Below are 26,341 nucleotides of genomic sequence, written 5' to 3' on the forward strand. Positions count from 1 at the left end.
GACTTGTTCTTTATTTTAAAACATTACTTGAAAACATTTCTAGTGTACTGTTGAAGCAGTACTGTTCAACAAGAGCACACTGCCTGTCTCAGGAAGCCACCCTGACTCGACTTGGAGGAGGCAACGGACGCTTGTCACTGGCAGTCTTCTCCAGATGAATGCTCAATTCACCCTCCAGGGACAGGCTACTCACTTCTAACTCTGACAAATGTGCAAATGCAGTATCTCGACCAAAGCTCTCTGAGAGACTAACCTCATATACTAGTGCCAAGCTACAGTGAAAGCTGGGGGTGAGGGAAGGGGCTTCCTAAATGCCTCCTCCTGGGGCTCTAGGAATCGAGGATGGCAGTTAATACTGAGACTGAAGAAGCCTCTGAAGTTTGAATTAAACATACTCAGAGCAACTAACTCCCAGAGAACCTGGAAGAACTGAGACTTTGTAGAGCAATGAGCAGTATCTCTACATTTGTTCTGGGAATAAATTATTATATCTTTGCTACCACAGTAACTTGAGGTATTAACAATTTAAATGTCTTTGATTCCTGCTAATCCTAGAGGTAGGTGAGACTGATATAATGACTACTAGCTTTGAAATCATGAAGGCCTCTTTTTTTTTTTTTTTTGAGAGAGAGCAAGGGAGAGGGGGAGGGGAGGGGGAAGGAGGAGAAAGAGGGAGGGAGAGAGGAACATCGATTTCCTGTTCCACTTATTTATGCATTCATTGGTTGTTTTTTTGTATGTGCCCTGATCGGGCACAGAATCTGCAACCTTGGCATGCTGGGCTAATGCTCTAACCAGCTGAGCTACCCAGTCAGGGCATGAAGGCCTCTCTGCACTGCTTCTGCCTAACTCATGTAAGTCTGGACACTGTTAAAGAACACTTCAGAAAACTTGCAATTCCCTAATTAAAAAACAACCCTGGGTTTTTGCTGGTTTCAGGAGTAGCCCAGTAACAATCTGTGCTGTGAAGGAGACTGTCATAGCCAGACTGTGTCAGATCAATAAATATGCCAATCTGTACATGACAGAAAGACAACTTTTCAGACATTTAGAAAAGCTCTACCTTTATTTCACACTTGATTTTCTTTATTCTTTATCCTTACCAGAGGATATTTTTTCCATTGCTTTTTCAGAGAGAGAGAGAGAGAGAGAGAGTGAGTGAGGGAACATCGGTATGAGAAAGACATCAATTGGTTGCCTTCCGCACATGTCCAGACCAGGGCCGGGGATCGATCCTGCAGCCCTACTATGTGCCCTTGGCCAGAACCAAACCCAAGAATCTTCAGTCCGCGGGCCAACGCTCTAACCGCTGGGCCAAATCAGCCAGGGCTTGATTTTCTTTACTTAAATAAAATTTATGAAACAAAGTTCTATAGTAGAAAAATGCCCCATTATGGCTATTTTCCTCTATTATAGATGTGCTGATGGCTTTAAATGAAGTGCAGATTGGTTTAAGTTACACACAAGTTGTTCCCACTGCTCACGGTTTTACATCTGGCTGAAATTCAACATTGCCTCTTACTCTGGAACCTCTGCAGGAAGACAAGAAGATTTCTTTTTGTTCTTGATGAAAATTTAATAATCTACTCTAACAACTCATCCATTTTGTGGAGTAAAAACAGTACAAGAACTGTAAAAAAGGAAGCTTTTAAATCTAAGTGGTGACATCATGACCTGAGTAAGAGGCCATAAGGCTGAAGCTCAAAATCTGCATCACTTGCCATTGGCCTTGGGTCAAGCTATCACCTGAGTTTTCTTCTTTAAAATAGATTGAGTCAGGCCCAGCCGGCCTGGCTCAGAGGTTGAACATCGACCAATGATCCTGTAGATCGAGGTTTGATTCCTGGTCAGGCCACATGCCCAGGTTTCAGGCTTGATCCCCAGCAGAGGCTGTGCAGGAGGCAGCCTATCAATGACTCATCATTGATGTTTCTATCGCTCTCTCCCTCTCCCTTTCTCTTTCTGAAATGAATAAAATATATATATATTTTAAAAGATACCATATTAAAAATAAATTAACTCAACTTTTCCAAACTTGTCATACATCTGACAAGTCCCAACTGCATGTTATATAAATTTCAAAACCACTCAAGAAATTACTAACAGTTACTCCCAAGCCCACAGGGGAAATGATGATGAAAAAGAGGTTAAGCCTCTATCTTCCCAATTTCCAGGGCAGGGTACTGGCTATCTTATTAGGAGGAAAAAGATATCTTACCAAAAGGTGAAATATGCATGGGTGACAGAAAAGTACCACATTGGATTGTGGTGAGGGTTACATAGTTCTGTAAATTTAGTAAAAGTCACTGACACGTATACTTAAAATGGGTAAATTTTATCTCAATAATGCTGTTTTTGTGGGTGGCTGTTTTTCTGAATGTAGGACTAAGCAGGTAAAATTAAGGGAAATTATCAGAGGCTAGAAATGAGAAAGCAGAAATTCAGAGAGGTAAGCAAGCACTGAAGTGTTTACTTGGAGTGGGGATGGGCAGGAATGGTGTACATACCATTAGGCCAATGCCATGACCTTCACTTCATATCAGAGGCTCTGTATAGAGCTGGGACAGCCAAAAGCCAATATTCTTAGTGAAAGAGTAGATTAAGAAAGAAGCCACCATGAAAAGGAGAATAGTAGGATACTTGCCAGTGTGAGCTCTAAGCATTCACCCAAGGAGAAGAAAAGTTTTCCCTTCCCCAAATTCTAACCAAAAGCTGGTCATCCACAGGGGATTAGGTATAGAAATTACATTATTTATTTGACACAAAAAACTTTTAGGAGGTCATGTGTTAGTGGTGTATTTAAACAACTGGCAGAAACAAATATAAATGGAAATTCTCTCTGAGGAAAGATATTCTAATCCTAGGCCTCAAAGAATTCCTATATGCAAAATACCAGGATGTGAACTCACAATAAAAAATGCAGAAAGTACACAAGGAAATAAGCCATCTTGGGAAAGAATAAACAAGAGAACTGAATAATCCAATCCACAATGACTGCAGATATTCAAGTGATCAGTAATGGAATATTAAAAAAATGTTTATGTTAACAGGACAAAAAAAAGTAGAGACAAGGAATAAACACAGTAAAAATGACTAGGCAGATTTGAACCCTCGCCTGTGTGGCTCAGATGGTTAGAGCATGATCCCATGCACCAAAGGGTCATGGGTTCGATTCCCAGTCAGGGCACAAATCCAGGCTGTGGGTTCGATCCCTGGGCAGGAGTGTACGGGAGGCAACGTCAATGTTTCTCTCTCCCGCTCCCTTCCTCTCTCTCTACAATCAATGAAAAACATATCCTCAAAATTCAACTTTGAGAGAAAAGTAGTAACTTCTGGCACTCCTGGAAATTTAAAATAATTTTGACTAAACATTGCTGAAAAACAGAATTACCTGTAAAGTCAAACATAAGAATTATTTAAAAAAAAAACAAAACCACAAAATTTTCATAATATGAAAGTCATAAAAGAAAGTAAAAGATGCAAGATAAATTGAGAAGGCCTCCTATTCAACTATGAGGAATTTCAGAAGGAAAAGAAAAAAAATGGAACAGAGGCAATACTTAAAGAAATAATGGCTAAAAAATTTTCAGGGTGGATTTAAATTTTAGATTTGGGAAGACAAATTCTAAGCAGGGTAAATAAAAGAAACCCACACCCTGACACACTGCAGTGAAGCTTTAGAACAAAGACAAGATTTTTAAACAGCCAGAAAGTAAATACAAATTATCTATAAAGAAAGCTTTGTAAGACTGACTGATGACTTTTCAACAGTAACATGAAAGCCAGAGATAAAGAATATCCTCATCTGGGTGGCGTGGCTCAGCAGCTGAGCATCCACCTATGATCCAGGAGATCTCCGTTCAATTCCCGGTGAGGGCACATGCCTGGGTTGTGGCTCAACTCCCAGTGGGGGGCGTGCAGAAGGCAGCCAATCAATGACTCTCTCACCATTGATGTTTCTATCTCTCTCTCTCTCCCTTTTCCTTCCTCTCTGAAATCAATAAAGATTAAAAAGGAAGAAAAGAATGTCCTCAAATCACAGGGGAAGGAGGAAAGGTCCACCCATCCTGGGACTATAAATACAATGAAATTATTTTTTAAAGAATTAGAGCACAATAAAGACATTAATTCAAAACTAAACTAAAACAACCAGAGAGCATTTACTCCAGACATATCTCCACCCCCCCCCCCCGCCTCAAAGGAGTTTCCAATAAATATGCTTTCAGGAAGAAGAGAAGTGATCCCAGAAGAGAGGTTTAATACGCAAGAAGGAATGGGAAGCAATGAAAACATGGTATGAGATAAAATTTATGCAAAGTTGAAAAAATGAATAAAGCAAACTAATCTAACTCAGGGGGCTATAAATTAAGAGAACAAAAATATTGGACAATATTTAAGTTGGAAAGTGAGTTAAAGCATTCTAAGATTCTTATCTTGTTTCAGGAGAAAACATGCCTGCTAAAATAGCCAGAGCTACTACTAATAAAACAGAGCATGTGTGATTTCCAAACAAGATGGGGGAAAGATAAAAAGGAGGTGGGAAGGCTCAATCAGTCCAAAACAGGAAGGATTGAGGAGGAGAGAAACAAAGGGTTAAGAAGGAGAGAACAAAACGAAATTGTAAAATGAGCCCACCTGTCACCATGATAATGAATGTGTATGTACTAATCTCTGGAACAGGAAAAGCCCTGCTAAACTGAGTAATAATAACTGAACATATGCTCTTTACAAGGTACATTTAAAACGTAGAGAAACAAAGGCTGAACATTATTTTTTAAAAGGAGAAAGCACATGGTTCACAGACTCACAGCCCTCTGCCCTCCCAATATTGTCACTGGGAGGCTGCGGCCCAAGCTGGGGCAGCCCCTCACCACACCGTAGCTGTCCGGATCTCAGCTCTGCAGCGATGGAATGTTATGACCTTGTCTTTTTAGAAGACATTTACTCCTTCCTCCGTTCTAAAGACAAGAGTTACACAACTAACCGTGTTTCACCCTTCTCTCCTTGCTACCAGGAAGTGCAGTGCCAAATCCAAACTCAAGCATGGCAATTACAGGTCATAACTGTCTATTACTATTTTCCTACATTCTGATTTTCTACATCTACCTTACTGTATATGTTTTTGTTCTAAATAAGCTATGTCAAATCTAATTTTAGGAAGAGGCAAGATATAAATATAAGTATCTCTAGCAACAGGATTCGAAATAGCGAATTTACTAAAACATCATAAACTATTTTAAATGACTTGGCTATTTTATATTTTTTAAAGACTTTTATTTGTAGACCACCTCCCAGATGATACTGTAATCATTTCCATTTACATGGTATCATATATACTACTTTAAAAGTTCCCTATTTCTATCTAACTACCTGAATTATCTATCAGTAAAGCTAGAACAGGTGCCTGTCTAAACATTGGTCCATCAGCTCTACTGAGAGGAAACAGGAGGCCTATCCTCTTTCCTGAAGCAGGGCTACAGCTGGGCGGAGTGCTTCCTTAATCATCCCTACCAATGGTCCAAGAGAAAAGAATCTAGATGCTTATTGAGAACAAGGTTCACCCACTGCCTTCACTTGACCATCCCAAAACTTGACTAGGTGGTTGAGTTCAGCCAAAAATGCTTGTTAGGAGGTAAGGTGTTAAAATAGTACACCCAAGACACTTTGTCTCACAGAGCCTCATTAATCTGAACTTACAGACCTTTGAAAATGTGAGAAGACAAAGTTCAATATGCTTAGAAAATTCTTCTGGAATCCAAGGTTAGCATTCCCCCCAAGGACACCTGACTGCTTTCATGCAAATGGTCTACAGTCCTAAAAAGTTGAAGCTTCATTTAATTTGCTATTTGCAAGAATTTCATCCTATAGTATTATACAGAGGCATTGAGAAAATACCCAAGATGTCACAGGTAGATCGTGTAAGGTCAGTGTTTAATTCAAATGCTCCTTACAGAGCCTTCTTCAAGGCCACTTTACTACACATTATCAGCACACTATAGAATAAAAGTTAAAATGCAGATCATTCAATTTGCAGTTAAAATACATTTCAAGCCAATAAACCCATACCCTATGAAGTCCTGGATAATGGGAAATACTTGCGGGGAGGGAGGGGAGACCTACAAGTAATGATAATCCAGCTCAACAGCATACAAGTTACATTTACATTTTGGTTCTTAACTCACAAGGCAATGAACAAGATACCAACTTATTGTAGCAAGTTCATTATAATAAGGGGCTCACTTTAATACAATGTCTGGGGCTAAAGAGATACTAAATGATATATGGTTTTTACAGGCAAGATTTCATGAATGACATTTTTCCTATTTCCCTCTCAGTTCATGAAACTGAAAAAGGATCAGAAAAGAGCAAGATTAAAGGAGAAAACTGATTGCTCTTTAACTACTAAGCTGCTCACAGCCGAAGGAGGTGGGCAAAGAATGAAGCAATTAAAAAGGACACATGGGTCTTGCATTATTGACAAAAGGCCATATTTCTGACAGAAAATAAATTTTTCACCTCAATACACTTTAAATTGAAGAACAACATAAAGAAATCTAACTGGATATGTGAGAAAGAGTCGATTATAAAAGGTGTTATCGCTTCCTGAAGCACAGCCTTGCCCTTTTATAAACAGATGAAAGCAAAGCCCTCAGTGCTATACTCCAGACAGAAGCAAATGGTGAAGAGAAGGGTCATCCCGCTCACCAACACCGACCCTCAGCCACTGCTCCCTACTTACTTGGACAACACAACCTCTACACACCCTTCACATAAGAAGGGGGCTCTAATACCTTCAGTATGTAGAGAGGTACTGGATTCCACTGATGACTGCGGTGTGAGGCAGTCAGAGGTCCTAGCCAGACTCTGCGAAAATAAGTTAGGAGCAACCTCACAGCAAACACTGTTACTTGCTTTTTCAAGTAAAATCACAGAAGCAACTTAATAAGGATCCAATAGGCAGCCAGCAGCACACAGCCTTCCAAACATTGTGTGTACAAAGAGGGACTGGAGAAATCCGCTCTGCTCATACATAAAACCTGAAGAGTATGTGGTTTTTATTCTTGAAACTAATCCTGCATTTCCATAATGTGATCTACAAAGAAGACACCATAAAAGGTTTCCTTTTCTAAGCGGATGTTATCCCTAATGCTCCTCAAAAAACTATTAATACATTTTAAGAAACTTTACATGAAACCCCAAAATAAAGCATAACCTTTTTATACTATTTTATCTGGTCAGAGGGGAAAGTATTTCTATTAAAGCAATAAATAAGACTTCCAAAAACCAAGTGAGCAAGTGCCAACACATCTGCTCCAATTTTATTTTGATCACGTATTAAAATGCTGCTTAAATAACAGCTTTTGCTCAGCTTCCTTTCAAATGTTGATAAAATGGATAATTTTCTTCACATATAATCGCAGCACCATTTATGCTACATTATATGTAACATATACACTATATACATTTATTTTGATTGTCCCCCCACCTCTCTTTAGTATAAAGTAATCTTCATGTGGTAGGGATTTTTGTTTCATTCACTGCTATAACACTTAGTGCCCAGAATAGTGACTCGGACATATTAGGAACTCTATATAAATCTATTAAATTTTTTTTCTACAACTACAGAAAAGTTTGCTACAGATTTTTGAAAGCTTTGTTCTGACAAAAGAAAATACTGCTCAAATCAATGTCACCTAACCTTTAAAAAGTTTCCTATCTCTACACATCCCCAAAGAACTTACAATTCATCCCCTCATGTACACGTTATACAGAATGATGCTTTTTTGAACATTACACATACTTCAGAAGGTGGCAAAGCTCACTGACAAAGATATTCAGCCATAAGGTAGAGCTCTGCATTTCTCAAAGCACAGTCCTCAGACCACTGAATCAGACTCTTTGGGGATAGTGGTCCAGGCACCTGAATATTGAGCATCTAGTTTATTACCTTTGAGAGCAAGTAGATTCATTCCTCTAATAGCTATTGAGCACCTACTATGTTCCAGGCACTGTTCTAGGCCTATGTTCTCAAAGAACTTACATTCTATTCAAGTATGGTGCAGGAACAGAGGAAAAAAAACAAAAGAACAAACCCAGTAATTTCAGATACTGAAAAGTGTCATGAGGGATATAAATCAGGTGACAGGATGAAACAATGGTTGAAGGTGGGATGAAGGGGATGAGGAATCCACAAAAGCCTCTCCGCAGAGGTTACATTTGGGCAGAGACCTGTATGATGAGAAGTGGGCAGCGCATTCCAGGCAGACAGCTCAGGGAGTGCAGAGAACATGAGGTGGTGAAGGTCTGGGTATGGTACGGTCAAAAAGAAAGTAGTCTAGTGGGGGGGGACATGAGAAAGTAGGGAGACACAGGACGATAGGCAGTTGGAAAGGCAGGCAGGGTACCTTATGGACCAAGGTTAAGAATCTGGGTTTTAGGATTTTATCCCAAGTGTGCCTGTAAGCCATGGAGGGTGGTGGTGGGGAGGGTAATATTGATGGATCCTGAAGCAAATGAATGACACGATCTGATATAAAGGTGTCAGATTATGCTTTAAAAGAGCGAGAGAGAGACAGACAGACAGAGACACTAGAGAGGGGCAAGAGTGCAAACAAAAGGACCAATTAGGAGGCTGCTGCAGAGGTCCAGTGACAGGTGATGGCTTAGGCTAGGAAGGTGACCATGGCAATAAGGAAAAGTTTGATTTGGAGACCTGTGAATTAAATATGGGCCAAGAAGAATAAACAGAGGAGAAGGAGAACCAAGGATGACTCCTAGGCCTTTGGCTTGAATAACTAGGTGGGACAATGTCAAATAAAAAAGTAAAAGGATGTTTATTAGACTGTTATACGTAAAAGACTAAAAAGAATCTAAAAGCCTTCATGCATCATGGTTAAATAAATGGACTAGTAAACAATGAATATAAATGGTATAAATGAGTACTTCCGAACACAATGAAATGGACATGGTATGATAAGCAGGGCAAAAACACACTACATCATTAACACATTATACCACTGGCCTCAAAAAATAAAACAGAATAATACCAATTTTGTATATATATTTTTTAAAACCAACCCACATATAGATTAACTAAGTGAATCTACTCCAAAATGTTACTCCTTTTTCTTTGTGACTTTATTTTACAAATTTTCTAAAATGAACCTGTATTTCTTTTATAGTTTTTTAAAACTATATTTTTAAATGGCAGTGCCCCAAAACTGCATCCAATCTAAATTGGCACTTTCATTTTTTCTCCCCATCACCTTGCTGCACAGGGGTGCTTTCAGAGGCTCTTATCTCTAATTTTAAAAGTTGGGTAAATAAGCCTAGCAGTGTTGCCATACAGCAACCCCAGGCAAAATGGCTGGTGAAAGTTTTATGTGCATCTAGATCCCTACTGCACCAATCACACAGCATCCCCAAATGGTTCTAGAAAGAGAACTGGTTTCACTGTAGTGTTGAAGAGAACATTTCCCAACACCCAATAAATCAGACTATACCCTTTAGGAATCAGCTGTGAGAGGAGTTCATCTAACCCTAAGGAGCAGCTATCTGATATATAGCAGCATGCAAGTGTTCATGGAGAAAATTGGAGGGGGGGGAGGAGGAGGAGAGAAAGAAATTACTGGATAGCGCACTAACAGAACCTGCTCTGGGAAGCAGAAAGGCAGCTGGCATCTACAAAGAAGCTATGAGAATATAGCATAGAAATAGCATATAGAAATTATGCTTCTTATAGTTACCCCAATTTTAATGGAGTGATCTTGAAGGATACTGAAAAGGACAAGAGGGCAATAGTATAGATACGTTTTATCTAAATAACTTAGAGAGCAAGACAAAAATAAAGGGATTTTTAACTGCCTGAAAGGCCAACTATATACAAAGAATTGTTCAATCAAGAGAATGATTTCTAGTAGCAAGCTGAAAGGTTCTAGCCTATGCCTTGTCTTAGACAACTTTCTAAACATCAGACTGAATAAAGGAGAAAAGATACACTCATTTAAAAAAAAAAAAAAAAAAAAAAAAGAGCCCGGCTGGGCGTGGCTCAGCGGTTGAGCGTCGACCTAGGATCCAGGCGATCGGGGTTCGATTCCCGGTCAGGGCACATGCCCCAATTGTGGGCTCGATCATTGACTCTCTCATCATTGATGCTTCTATCTCTCTCTCTCTCCCTCTCCGTTCCTCTCTCTGAAATCAATAAAGATATATTTTTTTAAAAAAAGAAAGAAAAGGAAAGAAAGAGATGACACAGTGTGGAAGGGGCCATCAATAATATTAAGAGCAATGCCAGCAACAATCCTGACAGGACAGAACATTGCACTGAATCTAAGAAGTTTATACTGGATGACTGTCAAAACTACACAGACAGCCAAACGACAACTGTACCCACACAGACAAGAATGGAGTGGATGAGACTGAGCAGCAGCACCTCAGGAGGGAAAACCCTGGGCTGGCTGATTGTGAGCTCAGTGAAATTACAGACAGGACACTGCCCAAAAAGCTAAAGTCATCCTGGGATACACTGGTCAGAGCCTCCTTCTGGAATGATAGAGGCCTTGGCTGCTCTACCTCCATCTGCCTGACCCTGGAGCTGAAGTCCAATAAGGGCTGGCTGAGTGGTAAGCATTCAGAGAAGAGGCAGGATACAGAAAGCGTCTGAAAGGCCTGAGGAAATATCTAGATAAATGCTGTCCAGTAGTAATGCAATGTAAGCCACATAAGAATTTTAAAAATTTTCAGTAGCCACATTTTAAAAAGGTGATTAGCAAAAATAACATATTTTATTTAATCCCAAAATATTACATTTCAACATGTAATCAGTATAAAAGGTTGATGAAAGTTTTGCATTTTTTTCCATACCACATCTTCAGTTTCTCAAGCAGGGGTGGGAAGTGTACAGACCACAAAATTATTTGGTCTGGCCCTGCCAAGGCAACCACAGGCGGGACTGGAAATTCAACAAATCCAGGAGCTTTTTTCATAGCTAGTTTTTAAGTTGATAATTTTGTATGGCCCACACATGATGTTATAAATATCCAAATGGCCCTTGGCAGAAAAACGGTTCCCCACCCCTGATCTAGAGAGAAGGAGTTTCCCACTACAGAAGGAGTCCAAAAAAAATAAGTGACAATTCAGGGATGTTACAAAGAAGGGATTTATACACCAGCATGAGAATCATAGATTCTATGAGGGAAAGAACCACTCACTATGGTGTCAAGAGATAGACCCAATTCCCTGGAAAGGGCAGAAAACCTGGCTTCCAAAGGGGAGAACATCCTGGGAAAGGGAAAACGCAAATACAAGGAGTACCAGATAGGAGAAGTGGTAAATCACTGGGTAAATAAATGGCTATAAACAGAATCCACATAAAGCTGCAAGAAACAAACCTGCCCTGTCTTTCCTCTTCCATGAAGTATTTATGGCTGCATAGCAAGCTACCTGAAAACCAGGCATTACGAATACCTTCCAGATTAGAAGGTGTTATATAATAAAGAATGTTTGGTCTTAGACCTGGATTCCTGTGAGAAAACTTTTAAATCCTTGAAATTTCATTGGAGAGTCCTATCATTGGCCCTGATAATTTATGCTAATGAGGTAACTCCTGGTGAGGCCCCTAGATATATCAGCTAATGGTTGGCTGAGGACTGAGGCAGGCCACCATGACAACCAAGTGATTAGAGGATTGGGAGATTCAGGAGAGCCCAAGCTTGGGGGAAGCAAGGGAAACAGCAGATTGAGTTCAATTAAATTACAATTCTATCAATCATGCCTATATAATGAAACCTCAATAAAAACTCTGGACACTGAAACTCAGTGGAGCTTCCTCGTTAGAAAACCATAAATGTGCTGGGAGCGTGAAGTTCTCTGATTCCATGGAGAAAGGGCAGAAACCTGTCTTTGAGACTGTTAAAGAGAAAATCACAGGCCCAAAATGGTATCACTAGTGCTAAAAGCCCATGATACCAAACCTAGATTTAATTGCAGTTTCAATCTCTCCCAGAAACAATCTTAATCAACAAGTCTGAATTTTCTGGTCAACACCAATGAGATAATCAGTCACATGGGCCCTTCTCCATAACCTCCCTGTAGTTCCCCCATCCCACACCTCAAAAGAAGTGGTAATCTGCTTTTGGGATTCTTTCACCCAAAAATAATCTTTTTTTCCCTTTGGTTAATAGTTCCCCTGCACCACTCTCTTCTTCTATAAAAACTTTCCATTTTGTACAATCCCTAGAGTGCCCTTCTAGTTGCTAGATGGGATGCTGATTGACTCATGAATCTCTTAATAAAACCATTAGATTTCAAATTTACTTAGTTGAATTTTGTTTTTTAACATGGCCTTTTCACACTTCACCCTATGTATCTCTTCATTTGGCTCGTCCTGATTTGTATCCTTTACAATAAAATGTAATCATAAGTAGTATAGCACTATTCTGAGTTCAATGAGTTGCTCTAGCAAATTAATGAAACTGAAGTGGGCCATGGGAAGCCTCAAAATTTGTAGCCAGTTAGTCAGAAGTGTAGGTGGCCTGGGGACCTCTAAACTTGCAGCTGTGGTAACTCCAGGGGGTTAGCAACAGAACTGTATTGCAGTATTTGGGGAGAACAAACATCTGGCAGAATTCTCAGTGGCTGCAGAATCTGAGCCCTTTCTTTCCTGCCAGAGGCCTATCACCAGCTATCTTACCCAACTTCCACATACCACTCTAACTTCTCCCTAAACTCCCAGGAAAAATGGCAAATGTCCCATAAAACCAAAGTTGGCCTATAGACATTTATTCCACTTAAGAGGGAACTAATGAAAAGAAAGGGAGAAACCAAGAGATTAACAAAACAATCACAATAAAGTATTTTACCTTTGCTTAAAACAAGTCTCTCACTAGTTCAGTTTTATTATAATACAAAGTAGTGTGGGGAGGAGATGCCTTGTCACTAAAGAATAAAGTTCTGCCTTGAGTCAGAAATCTGAGGCTTCTACAAGACTTTAAACACTCATTTCCTTTTCATGCACATATGCAATTATATATCCTAGTATCTCTATCACCATAGATGTAATTAACTGTTTGCAGAATGGTGCTACAAAGCCTTTAGTTATGACTCAAGCAATGAAAAGCCATTTAATACATGTATCTGTATGGGGGATGAGGGGGTGGAGGGCACAGAGAGGGGAGAGAGGTGAGAAAGGAGTCAGAGCTGAGTCGGGAAAGGGAATACCAAACTCTAAACTCTAAGGGGCCCTTGGTTACTGGTGTTCAGAATGAAATGAAAAGTATAAGCAAGCACAGACAAAGCTCCTGGAAGCAAGGTCTCCAAAGCCACCAGGTCCACCTAATGCTTCTCATTGGGCATAAGGCTCCCCATTAAGTCAGTAAGCTCAAGTGGCATAGCCCTTGTTGGATGAAGACAAGCCAGGTGACATAAGGTAAAGTAATTTAACTCTAAGCCAAAGCTTCCTAACCTGAGAAATGATGTTGTGAGAAAGTACATTGTAGTTGCATATACACCGTACATGGTAGGTGCTCAGCAAGTGTCAGCTCTGTTGGCTAGAGAGGCTGAGAATGACAAGGCAGGCGCAAAGGGCCTTCAAACTGCAGCACAGACAAGGGCTTCCACTGAAATTCAGCTGCCACACAGCCCTATTCATGCTATTACTGGTACCTGTTACCCCAGGCCTTGGGCTGGTAGTGTCCTTGTTTCCTGCTTCAAAGGCATACTTCCTAATACATAGGCTACTTATAGAGGTTGGCTTTCTGAAGACAATCTTTATACATTTGGAAGGTTATACTTCGAGCTGTCATGCAACTATTGTGAACAAGATTATGCTTAATGGAGACAGAAAATGAAAATCTCCCAATTTTAACTCCAAATGCCAGAATCATTAACTTGAATAGCAGACTGACCTATGTATTATGTACATAATTAATTCATAATGTTCAAAGAAAACGAGATGTAAATTAATAATGCATTTAATGTGATTACTGATGTTTTCCTTGGAGTATTTTTATAGTATTAACCTGGCCTGATGTCACTATAAATACAAACGTATGAGACACAGATTTTATATAAAAGCCCCATTTTCTGTTCTTACATAATGACTAACTTACCAAATGGTCTATGAAATATCTTTTCCAAATATTAGATGTTTTACATTAAGGTTACAAAATCAAGTGACTTGGGTATATGCTTACTTTGTGTCAAGTTTTTCAAATAAAGTAATAATGAATAAATTAAACAATAACATTTCGGTTATCAAAAGGTAAAAGCAAGCCCTAGTCTGATTTGCTCAGTGGTAAGAGCGTTGGACCGCAGACTGAAAGGTCCCTGGTTCAATTCTGACCAAGGGCACGTACTTTGATCCCCAGCCCTGGTGTTGGGACGCATGCAGGAGGCAGCCAATCGATGTGTCTCTCTCACATCGATGTCTCCCCCCCCCCCCACTCTCTCTGAAAAGCAATGGAAAAAATATCGAGTGAGGATAAAAATAAATAAATAAAATGGTAAGAGCAGGCCTAACCTGGAAATTAAATAGCAATTCACTCCTCTTTCTTATTACCTTACAAACCAACCACTTACATACAGATTTCTACTATTCAAACATATCTAACTAGCAGCATGTTAGGAGTCAGTGTCTTCAATTTTCAAACAAGATGATTGGGCTGAGTCTGTGCCTCAGACAAAGTGCTAAGCAGCTGACATACACCATCTCTTTTAGACCTTAAAATAATTCCAAGATAGGTATTATTAGCATCCTTATTTTACAGACAAGAAATAGGAATGGGGGGGGGGGGGGGGAGGGATTCACCAGGATGCAAGCCCAGGCAGTGTGACTCTTGAGCTCCGTCTCCTAGCCGCTACTCCCTTCTATAGTGTCTTGTGAGTTTAGTCATGCCATAATCAATCTATATTAGCATAACATTAAATAGAGATGTTAAGTTTCCAGGACAGGAACTATCTGTATTTAATCATGTACATAATTAATGTAAACTGACCAAAATGGTAGTTTTAGATAGATGTTAAGTAGTAATGAAAGACTTTCATCCTATACATATTGCATATTAGGTGAGTCCCTAAAATTTTTAGCTGGTAAGTAATGTAACTAAAAAACCACCATGCTCCATCAAGTTACCTACAGTTAACAAAACTGCTAATACACTTACCTCAATCAATTTGTTGGCATGTTCACGGAAAACTTGGGCATACTCTTTAACTTCTTTCTCATTTCCATTTTTTGCAGCTTCAATCAATACTAAAAGTGGAACGTTGGTTTCCAGGAATGAATCTGACACATGGTCCATGACAGCTTTGCGGAGCTAATAATTAAATTATAAAAATTTGACTTTATTTCTAAGAAGAAGCTAGATTGCGTATTTCTCTTGTACTTTTAAATCTAATGGAAGCTTGTGATAGCTTGGTTGCACTTATATGAGGAGCCCCCCCCCCATGTAATCCATTCAGTTATATAATCTGCAATGTAGGAAACATGATTGTAGAGATAATGGTTTACACTATAGTTATAGCATTTCAGCAACAGAATCTCAGTTTTCAACATTATATCTTTTTTCTTGGGAATTACAAAGCTTATATCTGAAAGGAAAACTAAACAGAAAGCAGCTCTGAGTTAAATTGGCACAGAGCCTTGTAATATAGGTAATTAGCCTAAATGGCTAAACAAAAATGAGAAGAGAGGAAAAATGTACTTTCTGGTTTATCTGAACAGGGTTAGGATACTGAATCTTAAAACTGAAAGGTCGCACGGCCAGGCGTGGCTCAGCGGTTAAGCATAGACCTAGGATCCAGGCGATCAGGGTTCAATTCCCGGTCAGGGCACATGCCCGGTTGCGGGCTGCAGCCGATCAATGACTCTCTTATCATTGATGTTTCTATCTCTCTCTCTCCCTCTCCTTTCTTCTCTCTGAAATCAATAAAGATATATTTTTAAAAAACCAAAAAACTGAAAGGTCATTGCCCTGACCAGGTGGCTCAATTGGTTGGAGAATCATCCCATACACCAAAAAGTTGCAGGTTCGATTTTCAGTCAGGGCACATATCTAGGTTGTGGGTTCGATCCCCAGTCAGGGCGCATATGGAAGGCAACCGATTGATGATGTTTCTCTCTCGCATTGATCTCTCTCTCTCTCTCTCTCTCTCTCTCTCTCTCTCTCTCTCCCCCTCCTCTCTCTGTAAGAATAAAAACATATCCTCAGGTGAGGAAAAACAAAACAAAAAAACCCCAACGGTCATCTTTATATAACCATTTCTAGTACTACTTCACCAAAAGGAAAGATACAGTCCATCTTTAATTTTGCTTTATGTCAGATATGACAATAAAATGTCTCTCCACTAAGTATGGTAATTGTATTAATATTACAACTTCTTTTTAAGTTTTGATACATTGTTTTATAAATTCAACCTTAGCTTTTTAAAAGACTAAAACTCAATTTGATTCCAAAATGTTAATGGAATTATTTAACATTAAATGAAGAGATTCTTTCCTCTACATTTACTAACTTGGAAAACTGAGCACCCCAAAATATCTCTATAACCACTGTATGTATATTGGAAATACATCGCCACCAAGGATCTAAGGAAACTGTGACAGTGTAATCAGAATGGGGGCAAGTCAGATAAATAACTGCAATTTCTGTTTCTACTAATATGTGAGAATCATGAGATCCTTTAGGGTATTTTCAGTCCCCAAGTCATTTTAAATTGATTTTTTTACCTGTACATCGTTTTCATACTAGAGCTAATTTATGCAGTCCATCCCAGTGGGGCCATGTTAGTCCAGGTCCCCAAGACTTGATTAGTCATTTAGAAGCTTATTAGCAACAAAACAGACATAGTTTCCTGTGAAAAGTAATTCTTAACCCTAATAAAATGTGTAGGGGCCCAGTATTTATTGAGATTTTAACCAAAACTACAAAACTGATAACTGGGGGAAGCACTCAGCACTTTCTTTAGCTTACCTGTCTACGCAGGTCCCTGGTCTTCTTGGTCATTTTATCTATTGCAGAATTGAGTGCATCACTTCTTTCTTTACGTCCAGCCTGGAAAAAAGGAAAGAAATGGACCTTTTAGTGATTCAGAAAAATAAAATAAAAAATTTAATAATAGCCAATAGCTGTTTATGTTCAAATGAGCATTGAAAAAAGTCAACTTTTTTTAGTCCACAGTTAGAAAACACACCGGGGGGGGGGGGGGGGGTGAGATTACAGGGGATGGGGGGACCATGTGGCTTTGTTCATAAAAACATAACCTCACAACTCTCAGGCTCCACATCATCTGATGGTGGGAATTGAGGGAGTTTTATCAAAATAAGAGAAGCCAAGGAACAAGACCTACCACTTAAAAGTTCCACTTGAAAAATTAAACTTATATTTTCATTCAAGGTTCAGCATACACAAATTTCCTTAACAAATCAGCTCTTCTTGAAATGCAAGCTAGAGCAGATTATATCCGATTTTGATGAACTCTGAGATTTGAAGAATGTCAAACTATGAAAGTTGGCACCTGGCACTAAAACAATGTAAAAAATGAATTTTAAAACTAAGATGTACCATGGTGGGTCAAAATTAATAATGAATATTATGCAGCTTGAATAAGAATGCTCTGTGAGATTACTTCAGCTGTATTTTTAAAAATGTCTAGGTTAAGCTTGGTGCAACTATATTGCACAGAATCAAAATAGATGGTGGTAGAAAGGGGACAAAGGCAGACTACCCTAGACAGGGCTGGCCACGTGCTTGGAAATGCCTAGGAGACATCAGCTAGGTTCAAGTGTGAAGTGTATTGAAAGTTTTTCTTACAAAATGCCCAACCAAAAAATGTGGCTCTTTCTGTAAAACACAGTAATCACAGGAGAGCGACAAACAGACAAAGGAATTTAACCCAGTGTTCTACCTCTGGGTGCCTAAGACATTCTGGTATGGCTAAAATAAGTATGGGTATGGGTAAAAAATAAGTCTCACAAAACTGATTCAGTGCTCACTTCAGCAACACATATACTAAAATTGGAACAATACAGAAAAGATTAGCATGGCCCCTGCACAAGGATGACACCCAAATTCATGAAGCATTCCATATTTTAAACAAACAAAACAAAACTGATTCAGGTATGAGAATTTCTACCTGTAGGAATAAACTGTGATTTATTCATAGCCATCAGCCAGAAAAGAATGTGACAAGTATAGTTACTGACAATCTCAAAGATCAAAATACCAGGATCTAAGCAAAGGTGTCTGAAATTTAATTTTTAAAAAATCAAACTGGCCTCATAATTAATGCTTTAATAAAGAAAGTCTCAGTACAGTCCTTAGACACTCAAGCACTCCAAGAAAATTTCTCTATATAAACCCAGTAAAGTCTGTCATTGTTCCTAGCCATGTTTTTTGGATATTTCTAATAGATCATTTATTCTAAAAAATATCTATTATCAGAAGAAACCCAAAGGTTGAGTTCAATGACCTCATAAGAGCCCAATTCCCTGTAACCTCAAATGCCCAGAAATTTCCTCAATTTGGGTGGAAAGATTTCCTTTAAAAGTTAATATGAGCCCGGCTGGTATGGTTCAGTGTCAACCCATGAACCAGGAGGTCATGGTTCAATTCCTGGTCAGGGCACATGCAGGGGTTTCAGGCTCAATCCTCAGTCGACAGCGTGCAGTTGATCAATGATTCTCTCTCACCACTGATGTTTCTCTCTCTCTCCCCCTTCCTCTCTCTGAAATCAATTTTTAAAAAACCATTTTTTAAAAAAAGTTATATAAAAGCAAATCCTTAAACTTGACTTTTCAGGGAATTACAGTCACACAACAAGATTCACTTTAAGATGCAAAACACACTATGAATCTGTTAATTCTTTATCCAACTGCCCTAAAAATCAATTTGTCTTTGTTACTTTGGGAAATAAGAGGTTTATGCCTCATGAATCAGGAGGGGACAGTTCAGAAGCATTTATTTACTGAAGCTTTTAGGTTATACTAGATAGGCCATCTTTTAAATCAAAGCAGCACTTTAAAAAACATGGTCCAAATAGCAAGTTCAGGGTTCCAATCATTTAAAATACAATAGGGATGAGTATACACTATACACACATTTACAACCTTAACGATGAACTTCATGAAAGTAGAAAGCTTGTTGATCTATAAAACAGAATTTTACTTCTCTTTGAAATCACAGCTGTTAGGATTTTTTACTTCTAGTTTTAGGTAGGATAAAGTAAAGCTGCTCAATGATTCTTTAAAATAAGTGACTCCCAGCTTCCACCTAATTGAGAGACCATTCCACTGAGCAGAGAAACCACCTAGGTCTACTCAATTTTTTAAAAAAAATTTATCTTTATTGTTGAAAGTATTACAGATGCCCCCCCAAAATTGACCCCTTCTGCCCCGCATCCACCCCCCCATACTACTGGCTGTGTCCATGGGTTATGCATTTATGCATATAAATTCTCTGATTAATCTCTCCCCATCCCCTGCCTTCCCTCTGGGATCTCTCAGTCTGTTCCATGCTTCTATGTTTCTGAATTTCTTTTGTTATCAGTTTATTTTGTTCTTTATTACATTCTACATGAGAGTGAGATCATGTGATATTTGTCTTTCTCTGACTGGCTTATTTCACTTAGCATAATACTCTCCAGTTCCATCCATATAAAACTGCCATTTGACCCAGTGATCCCACTTCTAGGAATCTATCCTAAGAAACCCAAAACACCAATCAGAAAGAATTTATGCACCCCTATGTTCATAGCAATGCAATTTACAACAGCTAAGGTCTGGAAACAGCCTAAGTGCCCATCAGTAGATGAGTGGATAAAAAAGCTGTGGTACATTTCTACTATGGAATACTATACAGCTGTAAAAAGGAAGGATCTCTTACCCTTTGGGACAGCATGGTTTACTCAATTTTTATATGTATGTCCCTGCTAAGCAATGAGGAAAGAGCATGCTAAGAAAAAGATAAGGCATGTTTGCAGTTTTAACACCTTGCTGACTAGCTATTTCAAGCCAGAACATGTCTGTGCAGCCAGCTACTTTCCCAGTGTGACCGGTCAGCAAGGTGTTTAAAATACTTAAAATTAATGTACGTGGTGCAGACACGAGTTATCTCTTGACCCATCAGCAACGTTCAGACAAGGAAACACATGTATACTCGTGACCGGTCAGCAAGTTGTTTTAACATACAGCTTCTCCTCTGCAAGTATGTATCAGCTGAGCTGAAGAGAGGCAAAGGTTATTAGCTGGGACAGCCCGTAGCGACACAGTTCTGGCTGAGAAAGGAAAGAGCTTTCAAAATCCATCTTTAACAGAAGTTTGGAGAAGCTCTTCCACCTTCCTTCGTCTTGTCCTGTGTGGACAGACTGCTATTTTAGACACACTCTTTACTGAGCACCTACTATGCACCCACTGGAGTGGGCAGGACCAGCCATAATCCTTCTTTCAGAGCGTTTATAGACTGAGATAAAATCATTCAAAGTAACACCTAATTCAAGAATACCCTGTATCGTGCTGGGCCTCATAGGAGTTCTACATGGCATTATAGTGGGTCAAAGGAATAAGCAAAAGTTATGCAGAAGGTTACAGTTAAGTTAGGTATTGATTTTTTAAACGTATTAAGAACTAGAATCCCATGGAGGATTTTACCCATTTTGGAGGTAACCTCTGAAAGAACAAGCTCCCCCCCCCCCCCCCAAGAATTGACTCCTGTCTCAGAAAGAGTAAGCGTTCTCCTAAAAACAAACTCACAACTTCCCCAACCCTCATACCTTTGCCACAGATGATACCAGGTCTCACTGCTGTGGCTAGTACATATTCCACCAATTCCTCACCAATAACCTAATCCACCTCTGAAGTCCCTGACTCCACTCCAATCTTTCCCTTTGAGAAGGGATTAAAATAAGCAACAGTCAGGAAGGGATGAAATATATCCCTGGCATAGCTCATGCCATCTCAAGGTGCATTTTAGTCCCTAGAAATAATGTGGCAAAGGTTCCCAGGTGAGCCTACAAAAGACTAATCAATCTAAAAGGTAATGACACAACATAAACTCAGTGCTTCCAGGGAAAAAATACACAGTGAAAACGTCCACAGTGCTTCCAGGGAAGAACCATGCTATATACTGAAATGTCTACATGGTCTCTTTAGGAAGGGCTCTCCTGCCAAAGGCTTCCTTCTCTTCTTACTCTGCACTCTCCCTGTTGGAGCCCAGCTATTACCATTAGTTCAATGATTACAGTCACTCTGCCATCTTCATGCTATAATCCATCTACCCACATTTTAATTCTTCAGACAAGCCATGCTCTCTCTCACCAACCTGAAACATTCTTTCCCCCTTCTAGTTCCTATCTAACCTTTAGATGAGATATCATGCTTCCTCCAGCCAAACTCAAGTTAAGTTAGAGGACCCCCCTGGAGTCCTCCCACAGCACCTTACACTTACCCTCACAGCCATTTTCAAATCATACCTGTCCCTCTCACATTGGACATGAATGAAATGAGAAACCAGTGACCAATTAGAGACATGTTTAAAAGTTAAAGGACTTAATGTGTGATCTATGTGGCAAATTATCAGTCTCCTGGTTTCATATTATTAGTGAAAATACAAAGCTTTTCAAATAACACCCAATACTGCTATTTTCATTTTAATATAGAGTAAGGCTGGGGAGAGTAGAGTAGAAGAGGAGGGGGAAAGCAGTGTTTAACCCTGAAACACTGAAGGACTATTTCAAAGAAAACAAGGTGTGATTAACTCAACAGGAAGTTCTAATTAGGTACAATGCCTCCATCAGCCACCAAAAAATTAAATAAAATTTTTAAAATAACAACGATGGCATTCCATAAGACCCAAATCAGAATGTGCACCTGAAGCACCCTCCCCAGCCCTCCTCCAAGACAATGAAAGGAATGAAACAGCATCATAACCTCAGGTACAAAAGGAGAAAAGTGAAGCTGTCATCCACAGAGTAGAGGCCTTTAAGTAAAGCAGGGGTGAGGAAGTGATATCGAAGGTGCTGCTGGAAGGCTTCAGAGAAGAACGGGGAGCTATAAGATTGAAGATACACTCAAGAAAAATGTTTGAAAACCAAAGGAGACTAGCATCTATCTTCATGAGTTCAACTAAAATAAAAGGTTCGCTGTGCACTGGGCAACACATTATCGTACAATAGACATTTGGTGAGAAACATGAGAAGCAATTTGACCCTGGTTGTTCTACCAGCCCCACAGATGGCTAATGGGCTCTGCATAAGCTAAATATGTGACAGGAGTCACTGGGAGCCTTAGGAAAAGACTAAGTAGCTCAATATTAGAATATAATGGTTATATATACCCGCATTCCCAAATTCCTTTCCAAGAGTACCCTCCCTTCAGTTGCAAAGAAGTTTATAGTTTGCCTAATGTTACCTATTTCATCCTAAAAATCTGGTAGGAAATGCTAATGTTACCGACACCCCACTTTACTTCTCTTCCCCTTACAGACAGCAGAAGCTTAGAAACAAGTTTTACTGGTTTTCCTGGGTGTTTTCTCAGATGACAGCCAGCCTTGCATACTACCTTTAGATTTTTCTCAGCTCTAAATGTCCTATCAGTTACAATAAGCTTAGGTATTTTCAGTTCTAGCCACAGACACATGCTAGAATATGGCTTTTGTGGTATTACATTCACCATGGCGTAGCTACACCATGTCCAGTTACATAGCTGCTATAGCACAGAACTACCGAATCACAATGAATTTGTGGCACCTCTGCAAACACATCCTGGGATATCCGAATGGGCACGTGAACTATTCCTTTCTCTTTCGGGGGCTGAAGGGGTGGGGGTAGGGGTAAAAAAGACAAAAATCCATAATGTAGAACAGTTAGAGACCCGATACTGAGAGATTCCTGGCACAAATTGAAGCATGTAATTGAGATATTCCAATCCCTTTTGAAACACCAGGTTTTTTCTTCTTAAAAAAGATAGTAATTGTCCTGGTTGGTGGGGCTTAGTCGTTAGAACATTGGTCCTTGCACCAAAGAGTTGTGGGTTCGATTTCCAGTCAAGCACGCATACCTGGGTTATAGGTTCAATCCCCAGCCTGATCGGGGCAGTACAGGAGACAACCAATCGATGTGTCTCTCTCACACTGATGTTCTCTCTCTGTCTCTCTCTTCCTCCCTCTCTCCCTTCTAGTCTCCCTAAAAATCAATGGAAAAAATATCCTCTGGTAAGAATTAACAAAACAAAATAAAGATAGTAATCCTCTACTTGTTAAATAGCTGCTGTGCATAGTAAGTTGGGAAGTTCTCAGAAGCACAAACAGGTATATAAAGCAAATAGATATACAAACTAAAAATATAAAGGTCATAGAATAAAGGCTTTAATTTTGAAGCTACTAATAATCCAGAAAAAAAAAAAAATTAAAAAGCTCAACTGTGGGGATATTTCAGAAGTATTTTTAAATGCTCAGTTAACTGGTAAAACTGAGTGAAGATTTGTAATAAGCCAGGGAACTCTTTTGGTTTCTATGTTAATTTTTAAAAAACAAATTTTCTAAAGGGCTCAGATCCTCTTTGCCCTACTTAAGATAATGGGTTAACAGGGAATCCTTGCTTACAGAAGATTCTACAACATCTTACGTTCACCAACTGGTGCCGGACCTTTAACATAATATGGCAAGTGTGTGTTTGTTTTAATATTTAAAAAGCTTTTTGTCAGTTTAGCCATTCATTAAAATTAAGTATATAGAGCAAAAACCATGAAACCTTTAAAAGACAAATGACTAACTAAAATAAATACATGTAAAATATTTGGCAAAGTTAATTTATTTAGTAAGGGAAATGCCTTGAAAATCTTTAAGAAAATGACCAATTTTAGGAGTGGGGTGTGGAATGAGCAAATGAAATAGAGTCTACAGAAAAGAACAAAAATGACAATATACCAACATACAAAAATAATGCTCAATTTCACTCATAATTAAAGAAGAACAAATCAAAGAGCATTTTTCATGTATCAGATTCCCAAATATTTTTAAAGTTTGCTGACTTCTAATATGGTGGGGGGGGGGGGGAGGGCCGGGGGGGCGCAAGGGTGGCTAGTGCATACTTACAGACCACTATGGGAAGTACAAAATAGTTTAAAATTTATTGGAAGGCAATGTGGCAATGTCTATCAATTTTAAAGATACGCACTCCGTAACCCAGCGATTTTATGGTTAGGAACTTATGCTAATATAAACTTGCCTAAGAATGCAAAGATATTAAAAGGATATTCATTTTATACTGTGTGCAAAAGCTAAAAGCCTCAAAACAAACTACATGTCCATAACAAATAGTATGGCCACATAAGGAAAAAAACTATGCAGCCTTGGATACACACTCATATCCAACACACGTGGGGAAAAACTGTGAAGCCATTAGACAGACAGAGAGACCCCCCTCATCCTGCATGGAACAAGTAGCAGGACAGAATCAGCTCCCACAGGAGCTTAAGCCTTAGCAAGCCACATTTCAGCAATACAGGGATAAACATGTCAACTGCAGCTATCATGTTACATAAAATAAGAAATGATCTTTCTCTCTTTGGGGCAAATTTTTGTTATTGATTTTCTCTACATTGATGACATCACATGTTCACTATTTTTTTGCCTGCCTTAGCACATGTCGCTGTCCCTCTACCCCAGAGTGCATTAAGACAGTTCTGAGGAAATGACATTTCCAAGCTTCAGCAACCAAGACTTGCTAGCATCTAGCCAATATACATGCAAATTTACCCTTTTAAATTTAACCAACTGGGTCAAAGAACCCTCTAAATTGAAAGGGATTCTTCAAGAAAATATGAATTTGTATCTGACTCTTAATTCTATCCTGTGCAAATAGCTTTGTACACAGCCCATGGCCATCTATGTAGGCAGGAAGAAACACATCTAAATAGAAAAAGCTACTAGAATTGTAGAGAGGGAAAAACAGGAAGGAAAAATCCAAACTTGTCTTTCAGAATTAGAAAAGAAAAGAAAGAAAAAGGGGAAGGGGAAGGCCTGCCTCATAGAGAGGAAGAGGAAAACACGACCATGATGAAGCCATTGGAAATAAGAGTAAGAAAAGGGCTTCAAAATATAAATTTTTATCAGTCTGTGCATTAATCAAGACTTCAGGATAGTTCTGTTTGGTTTGGTTTGATGTCTATGGTGAGAGAAATACAAGATTTTTATGATTTAAATGTAGCTCTGCTCAAACGTCTATGGAAGATTTTCCCTCACCTAAGATCAGACTCAGGTGCATCACCCTAAGATTTGTTGACAAATTACCCAGCCATGGGCACAGAATACAAGGCTAGCACAACACAATTGGGCTGTCACATGATCCTAGCCCAGTCACCCCCCAACAGCAACAAATGCCAGAAGTACATGCCTCCAAAACTAGAATAAGAAACCCCAAACTTTTTAAGTTGCAGCATCAAGAGGAAGACACACCATCACTAGTGTAACAACCATCACTCCTCCCTACTGCTTTCTCAGTCATACTAACAAAACAACAAAGGGACTTTTAAAAATCAAAATCAAGGGCAGGGATGGGGACAAGTATCCAATAAAAAGTGGGGATTCTGGGAGCCTAATGTGGGAAGCCTTCTTTTTAAAGGCTTTTGAAAGAAAAGATTCCCAGCAACACAGATACACCATACTTATTTACCCGAAAGTGGTCCCTTGTGACTGCAACAAGATTCTACGAGCCTAGAATTCAGATCTTCTAGCTCTACCCGGGACTATCCAACTACTTTAGCCTACCTCCAACATGACAGATTGGTGAAGCCTTCAACCCTTACATATTCTATGTGCCTCAGTCAGATAGGTTTCGTTTCTTTCAAAGATAACAAGCTAGTGCTAAACCCCAGTAACTTTTCCTGTTTTAAACAGCAAATCAAAAATTTAAAAGAAGTTATATGTTTGCCTCCAAATGCATGCATATTTGAAAGCAGTGAACAAACTCCAGGATTTACCAAATTTTCTCCCATCCTCCTTCCTTCCTCCTTCCAAAATAAAAAGGCTAGTAAAACCCACTTACTCTAATACAGGTCTTGATATTATACAGGCCCAAGTAAGAGGCTGCCTACTAACAATCCCTAACGGTTCTTAGCAAGGGATATACTCAAGATACATAAAATCTAGGGCCTCCACCCTAAAAACTTCTGCAATGTGAGAATATCTTCCAAATAGCAATAAAGGCTGGCAGCAACAAGGTTTTGTTGTTGTTGTTGATTTTTGAGAGAGGAAGGGAGAAAGAGAGAGAAACATCAATTTGTTGTTCATTGGTTGATTCTTGTGTGCGCCCTGACTGGGGATAGAACCTGGAACCTTAGCTTATTGGG

At 39.2% G+C, this 26,341-nt stretch overlaps 1 protein-coding gene across 1 annotated transcript in view; it reads right to left on the minus strand.

The window, feature by feature from the left end:
* The window catches only part of CTNNA1 (catenin alpha 1), a 174,360-nt gene that overhangs the window by 34,197 nt on the left and 113,822 nt on the right, over positions 1-26,341 (minus strand). Inside the window, exons 8-9 of the mRNA XM_081134979.1 lie at positions 16,971-17,051; positions 15,162-15,314 (exon numbers count right to left, since the gene is read on the minus strand). Coding sequence (XP_080991105.1) covers positions 15,162-15,314; positions 16,971-17,051 — 234 coding nt within the window. The remainder of the gene's footprint in view (positions 1-15,161; positions 15,315-16,970; positions 17,052-26,341) is intronic.

The sequence above is a fragment of the Miniopterus schreibersii genome (genome assembly GCF_964146895.1).
Source record: "Miniopterus schreibersii genome assembly, chromosome: 4".
Lineage (NCBI taxonomy): Eukaryota > Metazoa > Chordata > Mammalia > Chiroptera > Miniopteridae > Miniopterus > Miniopterus schreibersii.